Source organism: Pseudophryne corroboree, chromosome 2 (genome assembly GCF_028390025.1).
Source record: "Pseudophryne corroboree isolate aPseCor3 chromosome 2, aPseCor3.hap2, whole genome shotgun sequence".
NCBI lineage: Eukaryota > Metazoa > Chordata > Amphibia > Anura > Myobatrachidae > Pseudophryne > Pseudophryne corroboree.
Window position 1 is genome coordinate 19,534,703 of NC_086445.1, and position 9,202 is coordinate 19,543,904.

Sequence of the window (9,202 nt, forward strand, 5' to 3'; positions counted from 1 at the left end):
CCGTATTCACTGATTATTCTCAGTAATGGAGGGCATGGTACAGCTACCTGTATTGTGTGTGACATGGAGGAGATTCTTACCAGTCACTGAAGGGTATACAGGAAGGGGGGGCAGTATACTGTATGTCCCGGGGCGAGGGTTTCTGCTGCACACCCAATACTCAGAGCCTGTGCATGCCCCAGCCACTAGGACCATACTCACTCCCACTATATTCCCAAGGATGACGTTACACACTGGATATACACTCGCAGCTGGAATGGGAAAATGACGTTTCTGCTTGTTGCAACCGTACTGGAGAGGGAAGCATGCCACAGCCTATGGGACAACGTGCTAATGAGTAAAATGTGATACCCAGTGGTCGGGGCATAGGTCTGGAAACAGCCACTTCTGCCACGGCTTGTTATGTCCTCCTACTGTATGTCCGTGTTTCCCAACCTCAGTCCTCAGGGCACAAGAACAGTCCAGGTGAATCAGTCCAAGGAGAGACATACTTGAGCATCAGTGACTTATGCCCAGATTTATCAAGCCTTGGAGAGTGATAAATAGCACGGTTATAAAGTAGCAACCAATCAGCCCCTAACTGTCAATCTTCAAACACAGCCTGTGACATGGCAGTTAGGAACTGATTGGCTGATACTTTATCACCGTGCTATTTGTCACTCTCCAAGGATTAATAAATCTGGGCCTTAATTAGTGCCTCAGTTATGGCGCTTTAACCATCTATGCTCTAACATGGCTATCCTTAAAACGTGGACTGTCAGTGCCTTGTTGGGAAACACTGTCCTGTGTCATATTCTGCAGTTAGCTCAGGTTGGTGCTCTCCTGTGAGGTCTTTCATGTTCCTCAGAATTATGACAGGTTATTATTAATTAACTTTATTTGGACTGTATTACTATGTGGATCATTAGGAAGAGCCAGGTACTTTCCTCATGTTTAACGTTATCAGCGGAGGAAGGTACAAGGGGGCAGATGTATTATCCTGGAGAAGGCATAAGGAAGTGATAAACCCGTGATATGTGCAAGGTGATAAGTGCACCAGCCAATCAGCTCCTAACTGTTAATTTACATATTGGAGCTAATTGGCTGGTGCGTTTATCACCTTGCACATATCACTGGTTTATCATTTCCTTATGCCATCTCCAGGTTAATACATCTGCCCCAGGTTCCTGATACTCTGCATTGTGGGCTTTCAGACTCTGGAGTCTATGGTGGTCATTCCGAGTTGTTCGCTCGGTAATTTTCTTCGCATCGCAGCGATTTTCCGCTTAATGCACATGCGCAATGTTCGCACTGCGACTGCGCCAAGTAAATTTGCTATGCAGTTAGGAATATTACTCACGACATTACGAGGTTTTTTCATCGTTCTGTTGATCGGAGTGTGATTGACAGGAAGTGGGTGTTTCTGGGCGGAAACTGGCCGTTTTAGGGGCGTGTGGGAAAAAACGCTACCGTTTCTGGGAAAAACGCGGGAGTGGCTGGAGAAACGGAGGAGTGTCTGGGCGAACGCTGGGTGTGTTTGTGACGTCAAACCAGGAACGACAAGCACTGAACTGATCGCACTGGCAGAGTAAGTCTCGAGCTACTCAGAAACTGCACAGAGATGTCTTATCGCAATATTGCGAATCTTTCGTTCTCAATTTTAAGATGCTAAGATTCACTCCCAGTAGGCGGCGGCTTAGCGTGAGTAAATCTGCTAAAAACAGCTTGCGAGCGAACAACTCGGAATGACCCCCTATGTACTAAAGTCTTGGATGGAGCTAAAGCGGACAGAGATAAAGTACCAGCCATAACTGCCATTTTTCAAAAACAGGAGGTGATTGGCTGGTACTTTACCTCCGTCCACTTTATCTCTCTCCAAGGCTTAGTACAGAGGTTCCCAAACGCGGTCCTCAAGGCACCCTAACAGCCCAGGTTTTCGGTATATCCCTGGCTCAGCACAGATGGTTACATCCAATTGACAGAGGTACTAATTAAGTCACCTGTGGTCAAGCATGGATATACTTAAAACCTGGACCGTTGGGGTGCCTTTGCGGATCGCGTTTTGGAACCTCTGGCTTAGTACATGGACCCAGGTTATGGGATGTAGATCTGGGCTATAGGATGTATATGTGGGTTCCACATGTCCTCTGTGACTGCTTCTCTCTCTCTTTGAAGGTTGGATAATGGTCTCCCCAGCGATCGCTTTGGCCTTTATTCCGTTTATAATCACAGTGATCATCCGTTATCGCCATTATTTCCTGCTGTTTTACCGGGCTGTGATAGTGCGGCGGGTCCAGGACTACCTCACCGGTATCCCGCGGGAAGAGAGGGCCTTTCAGTACGTCATCACCCACTCCATCCCAGGAGACCCTCAGCACGTGCTCAACACCTTTGACCAATACTGTTACCACTGTGAATTCCTGCGCAACATCGGGCCCCAAAAAGGTGAATTACCACTCCCGTCCCCCTCAGGTATAGACCGTTCCTCTGTGTCCACATAGGAAGTAAGGAAAACATCTCTACTCTTCTCTAGGGGATACACAGGTACCACCATGTAGAGATTAGTGACCTTCAGGATGAGGACCCCTCAACCCTTAGCTGCATCCTACAAACCCCTGGCTCTTAAGATCACCACCCCCAATGTGCCCCCATTTATTTCTCCCACGTTTCCTTCCTTCCTGAGGAATATATTTATCAAACGGGTGATATCATCTTAAAACTTCTCGCTCAGATGCAGGGCCAGCAACAGGGGGGGGGGGGGGGGTCAAAGGGGACACCTGTACTGGGCCCCAAGGATTAGAGGGGCACCAAGGATATGCAGGTTTTCAAGGCAGGTACTCCCCATGCGGTAGCAGCATTTATAGGATCCACTCATGAGAAGCCTGAGTGATCAGGTGACCCCACTTACACATTATCTGCTCACAGGGAAGGTCCTGGACCGGCTGATCTATGAGAACGCTCCACTTAATGTGCTGGAACTGGGCACATATTGTGGATATGCCACCATAATTATTGCACAGGCCCTGCCACTGGGTGCCCGACTCTACACTGTCGATTCCAATCCAAGGAAAGCTGCAGTGGCTGAGAAGGTGATTAGAATGGCTGGATTTGATGATGATACGGTGAGTAATGTTTTGGCTGTGGTAGCTGTCTATGGCAGCAGGTTCTGGGGACAACAAAATAAATCATTGGTGTATACATAGAGAGCCATAAAAAGGGCTGTAGTTAGGGTTGCCACCTCATGTATCATCGATTCCTGGAGATCCACCCCACACATCCCAACCCCCCCCCCCCCCCCCACCCCGACACAAAGCAATGTTCATGTAAATAAAATGATGTACCATATTTATAAAATAGTAAATAAGTATTTTATTAGAAATACACCATAATTAGAAAAAACTACCTTCATATAGCCAAAAAGTCCAGAACAGTTTGGTACGCACCTTTTGTTTTCATTCGTATTCTACTTCTTAAAGCTATACAGTATTTATCATTTGAAAGCACAGACTTTAATATGTCTGGCTTTGAATACACAAATGCTGTCTGTCTGCCGCGCTGAGCGACACTGAGGACTACGAGTGCCAGGGCCGTCTTTTTGTATGGGCTCAATGGGCTCTTGCCCAAGGGCCGAGCAGTATAAGGGCCCTAGGCTGATAGCTGAGGGTCCCCTCTTTCCAGGGGTATCAGATTTTTTAAAATCGGCCCTGGGGAACTGGAGATATCTGACTTGAAAGCAGTGGTCCCCATCCAAGCCTGTTAATTGCTCTTCCCAGCCAGATATCTCCGGTTTTGTCTGACTTAGAGTTGTTCTGAGTGTACACTCCAAAAGCTGGGACTCTCCCCTTTCAGTGGACACTGGCAGCTTGTCTCTACTATGCCCAGAACCAGAGATATCAGACTTCCAGCAGCTGGTCACAGCTCCAGCTCCACATGCCTAATATGCAGTTTTAGATTTTCGTTGGTGGATTGCTCTGGCTCCTGAACTCTGATCCCCAAGTCCCCAGTATCTCCTGAAAGGTGGGAATCTACAGTTTTTTATCCCATTCAAATCTAAGAAATATATTTTCAGGATCTTGAGATATCTGCAGTCAAGCAAGCTGCCCTCTCACCGTAAAATGATGAATATTAAGCCCACTCCACTATCCACCCCTCCCCTACATATTAAACAACCCCTACCACCCTGGAAGTCATGTACCAGGGCCCCTCCATTCAGCCCAATGCCCCCTTCTACAGATTAGTGATTTCCCTCCCACCCCATCTGTGCAGTAAAGGAGTAATTAGCAGAAATTACTGCTCCAGATCCTACACGCTGAGCGGAAGATAGAACACCCCCTACCGCCCGTGGGACATCAAAGCTGCCACTGGAGGATGGGTAGGGGGCCCAGTGCATTGCTGTGCCCAGGGGCCTACACTGCTGTTAAAACGGCCCTCACTAGTGCCGCACTAGCCTGGGTAAGCACATTTACATAATCTACTTACATCACAAATAACCCCCTTTAGAATAGCTTCCCCACACTTGAGAGCACAGACAACAAATCCAGAACACACAAAATGTATCCCACTGCACCAATACAAATGGTCTAACTTTCCATAACCTTCCATAACCCAACTCCATGGGAGCAGCGAAGTCAAGTCATTCACGGCCGTCCTGCGCACCGCACGCACTGCCGCTGCCCCCAGCAGTCCCACTGGTTTGTGGGCTGGTGGAGGCGGAGCTATGATAAGACAGACCTGTCAGTCTTAGCAGAGCTCCGCCTCCACCAGCTTACAAACCAGTGGGACTGCTGGGGGCGGCGGCGCCGACGGTGCGTGCGGCGCGCACATAGGGGATGGGACAAACGTTACTGACACAGACCTGCCTCCGCTCCCAGGTCCCCTTTTTCCGGGAGAATCCCTGGATCCGGGTGAGGGGAAAAGCCCCCGGGAGGATTGCCACCAAATCCTGGAGAATCCAGGAAATCCGGGAGAGGTGGCAACCCTAGCTGTAGTCCCAGAAGAAAGTAGGGCCATTTGTAAGGCTCTCAACACGATTTGGCATCATCCGGGCATGGTTTGGCAGAATATGGGCATGGTTTGGCAGAATATGGGCATGGTTTGGCAGAATATGGGCATGGTTTGGCAGGCTCTGTGTCTGGTTATGAAGGGTTTAGGCATGGTTTGGCAGGATCTGGTTGTTTTTCTTTGCATCTGTTGTAAAAAGTGGTGCCATTTGTAAGGATCTCGACACGATTTGGCAGCATCTGGGTATGTTTTTTTTTTGTTTTCTTGCAGCATCTGGGCATGGTTTGTGTTTTTTGTTTTCTTGCAGCCTCTGGGCATGGTTTGGCAGGGTCCTGGTATAGTTTTGGAGGATCTTGGCATGGTTTGGCAGAGTCAGGACATGCTGGGGCTGGGTTTGGGAGCTGTTTGGCAGGATCTGTTTGTTGTTGTTGTTGTTGTTGTTGTTGTTGTTGTTGTTGTTGTTGTTTTGCAGCAGCAGCATCAGGGCATGCTAGGTCTGGGTCTGGGCATGGCTAGGCAGCATCTGTGCATAGTTTGGCAGTCTCTGGGCATAATTAGGCAGCATCTGGGCATGGTTAGGCAGGATAAGTGTACGGTTAGTCAGTATCTGGGTAGAGTTTGGTAAGATCTGGGCATGGCATGGCATGGCAAAATCTGGCCGTGGTTTGGCAGGATCTTGGAAGTTTGGTAGGATCTGGAAAGAGTTTGGTAGAAACTTGGCAGGGTCTGCCAGGATCTGGGCATGGCTAGGCAGCATCTGGGCATAGTGTGGCAGGGTCTGGGCATGGTTAGTCAGGATTCGGGCATGGTTTGAGAGTATCTGGGCAGACTCTAGTAAGATCTGGGCATGATATGGCAAAATCTGACCGTGGTTTAGCAGGATCTGGGTGTGGATTGGCATTCTCTTGGCAGGGTTTGATAGGATCTGGACAGGGTTTGGTAGGATCTGGGCAGGGTTTGGTAGGATCTGGGAAGGGTTTGGTAGGATCTGGGAAGGGTTTGGTAAAAGCTTGACAGGGTCTGTCAGGATCTGGGCATGATTTTGCAGGGATCCGGCCTGGATTTGGTAGGGTGTGTGCAGGGTTTTTACAGTCTGGGTGTGATTTGGGTGGGACAGGTGTGTGATCTTCCATATTGACTTTCCAATTGGAAATGTTGCCAAGTAGGTGAGCAGGTGTTTCTGGTAGATGAGACCCAATAAGGATGCATGCAGCACTATTATAGGTCACTATATACCATAAACTAAAATAAGTTACTGCTGCTGGGTTATTATAAGTGGACTGGTATCGGAACTATTTTAGTCATTCGGACAATAGTTTTTATCAGTAAATAGTACATGCCATCTGCCACTAATTTCCCTGGAGGTGATTGACCTTACCATTATTGCTGGCCCAGTAATGTGGAACCTGATTTCTGTGTTAGCAAAAGAGGTAGTGGGGGCAGGTGACTTGGTTTAGGCATGGCGGGCAGGGCCTCCACTCCACAGGGTAACACTACTGGACAGAAGGATGACTGAGCCACCCACACCACCAACCCTGCACCTATAGACTATACTTACCTCTCCGCCAACACTAAAGAAATGATTGTGGAAATGCCTCCATTTTCCCAGAGATATATGTAATAGACATCGGCACAGGGGCCAGAGTCTACTCAGTGCAGGTGCTGACGCAAAAGGGGAGGGGGGGGGGACTCGAACAGACACTGCACACAGACCCCTCCTTTCTTTCAGTGCCCCTGGTGAAAACTTGGGTTTTGGGAGAGGACTTGAAGCATTGAACATTTAGGTGGACTTGGTCAAGCAGTGTTCCATAAGTGGTGACACCACAGGAGAAGTCCTGGAGATGGGAGTGGGAAGTGGTTATCCCAGAGGAAAAGAGGCGCAGGACAGAGTAAGATCACAGAGGGCAAGTGAGAGTGCGTGGTTGGTGTAGAGGTTAGAATTACTACCTCGCATCTCTTAGGTCATGAGTTCAAATCCTTACCAAGGGCCAGATTCATCATCGCTTGGAAAGTGATAAAATGGAGAGTGAAAAGGTACCAGCCAATCAGCTCCTAAATGACATTTTTCAAACACAGCCTGTGACATGGTAGGTAGGACTTGATTGGCTGGCACTTTTTCACTCTCCATTTTATCACTTTTCAAGCGATGATGCATCTAGCCCCAAGACACTATGGGCTTAATAGCCTTATATGTGTAGTGTTTGTATGTTCTCTCCATGTTTGAGTGTGTTGCCTCCAAGTGTTCAAGTTTTCTCCCATACTTCTTCAAAAACATACCAGTAGGGTAATTGGCTTCTCACTAAAAAAGTAGTCTGTGTGTGTGTGTGCACATGCATGTGATAGGTAGTATAGATTCCACTGGTGCAGGGGCTGATGTGGCTGGCAGTAAAATCCTGTGGAACATTCGTGCACTGTATAAAGAACTGTTGATAAAGATGATCATGAGTAGCTTGAACTTGATTCTAGAGGGTATAGGGCAGAGCCGGCCCTAACCAATATGATGCCCTAGCCCCTAGGCAAGATTTTGGCTGGTGCCCCCTAGCACTGCCGCTGGTTCTGCAGGAGATGCCTGGCATGAGTCAGCTGGCAGCTCTGCTAACGTCGGGCGCCTTTTGTTTATGAAAATGCACTTATTTGCATTACTATGTGGCTAGGATGCACAAGCATCTTCTGCTGATTAAAATGATATGCAGCATGCCTATATTCTGTGTGCGACTGCGGCTGTATCTGCATATGAAATGCTACATTACAGTGATTTCCAGGAATACACTGCAATGTAGCATTTCATATGCAGATACAGCCGCAGTCACACACAGAATATAGGCATGCCGCATATCATTTTAATCATCAGAAGCTGCTGGTGCCCCTAAGCATGCCAAATGCCCTAGGCATTTGCCTAGTTTGCCTATGCATAAGGCCGGCTCTGGTATAGGGAGCCAATGTTTTGCAGTAGTGCTGTGGGGACCTGATATAGAAGTGAAGTGAGCGCTAAACCTGACCTCTCTGAGAATTCAAATATAGATTTGAGTAACTAAGATCAAACAGGGGTAACCAGCATTTCTGCCGTATATATAATAAAAGCTCTGGTGACTGTACTGCATATAGATGTTACTGTATATCAGGTTCCCCCTGCACAGCTCAGCAGATGTAGGGTCACGCCTCTCCTTGTTGACCCCGTGTTCCTCTATTTCACGGTACAGGTTGAGCTCCTCATTGGACCCTCGGACGAGATCATCCCGCAGCTGAAGGACAAACACGGGGTGCAGAAGCTGGACTTCATTTTCATGGACCATCGGAAGCGTTGTTACCTGCGGGACCTCCAGCTGTTGGAGGAGGTAGGGCTGATCCAGGAAGGGACCATTATCCTGGCTGACAACGTCCTCTTCCCGGGAGCCCCCCATTTCCTGCAGTATGTGAAGACCTCCGGTAAATACCAGTGTAAGATGCACCGCGGCAGCCTGGAGTACTTCCGATACATCCGAGACGGGATGGCGGAGCTCACTTACACCAAGCTGAAATGATGGCGGTCAGAGAGGAATAAAGACTTTTCTTACAATCTCTGCTCGCTTCATTTCATGGTGGCTTCTTCTCAGTGGTTCTACCTGTGCCGTCTCCCTGATGGTCTCACATTCACAGTACTTACCTGGGCATTGGGCCTGATTAAGACTCCATGGGGCCTGTGCAAGACACTCCTTTGGGCCCTCTTACTGCTTTCTGTTTATTAAACAAAACCCACGTAAAGCCGGGTTACAGTAATCAGGGGCCCTCAGGGGCTGCGGGGCCCTACGCAGGAGCTTAGGTTGCGTAGTTGTTATAGAAATAATTCAGTACAATGACGTAAGTCTGAAGAAAGAAGGTCCATGTTTTATTTGACACATACAAGAGATACACTTCCAGACCACCCACGGCTCCGAAACACGTCTGAGGAGACGCAGCCCAGGCGCAGAGCGATATATCAACACATTGTAATTCCAAGTTGATCGCAGCAGGAAAAATGTTAGCAGTTGGGCAAAACCATGGCCCTCATTCCGAGTCGTTCGCTCTGTAAATTTCTTCGCATCGCAGTGATTTTCCGCTTAGTGCGCATGCGCAATATCCGCACTGCAAATGCGCCAAGTAATTTTGCTATGAAGATAGTATTTTTACTCACGGCTTTTTCTACGCTCCGGCGATCGTAATGTGATTGACAGGAAATGGGTGTTACTGGGCGGAAACTGGCCGT

The 9,202-nt window shown here is 48.3% G+C and overlaps 1 protein-coding gene across 1 annotated transcript; it reads left to right on the plus strand.

Annotated features, from left to right (window-relative positions):
* The first annotated feature begins 2,159 nt into the window (after positions 1–2,159).
* LOC135050460 (transmembrane O-methyltransferase homolog) lies at positions 2,160–8,510 on the plus strand. Its single transcript, XM_063956950.1, has 3 exons — positions 2,160–2,424; positions 2,905–3,101; positions 8,181–8,510. Exons 1-3 carry the CDS (start codon positions 2,163–2,165, stop codon positions 8,499–8,501), a joined length of 780 nt encoding a protein of 259 aa, XP_063813020.1. The 5' UTR covers positions 2,160–2,162; the 3' UTR covers positions 8,502–8,510.
* The last annotated feature ends 692 nt before the right edge of the window (positions 8,511–9,202 follow it).

What these genes read in the sequence shown, in the direction of transcription:
- LOC135050460 (XM_063956950.1), top strand. Translation starts at nt 2,163, where the DNA reads ATGGTCTCCCCAGCGATCGCTTTGGCCTTTATTCCGTTTATAATCACA. An exon ending in CAACATCGGGCCCCAAAAAG is followed by an intron (nt 2,425 to 2,904) that starts GTGAATTACCAC and finishes ATCTGCTCACAG; the next exon opens with GGAAGGTCCTGGACCGGCTG. An exon ending in CTGGATTTGATGATGATACG is followed by an intron (nt 3,102 to 8,180) that starts GTGAGTAATGTT and finishes TTCACGGTACAG; the next exon opens with GTTGAGCTCCTCATTGGACC.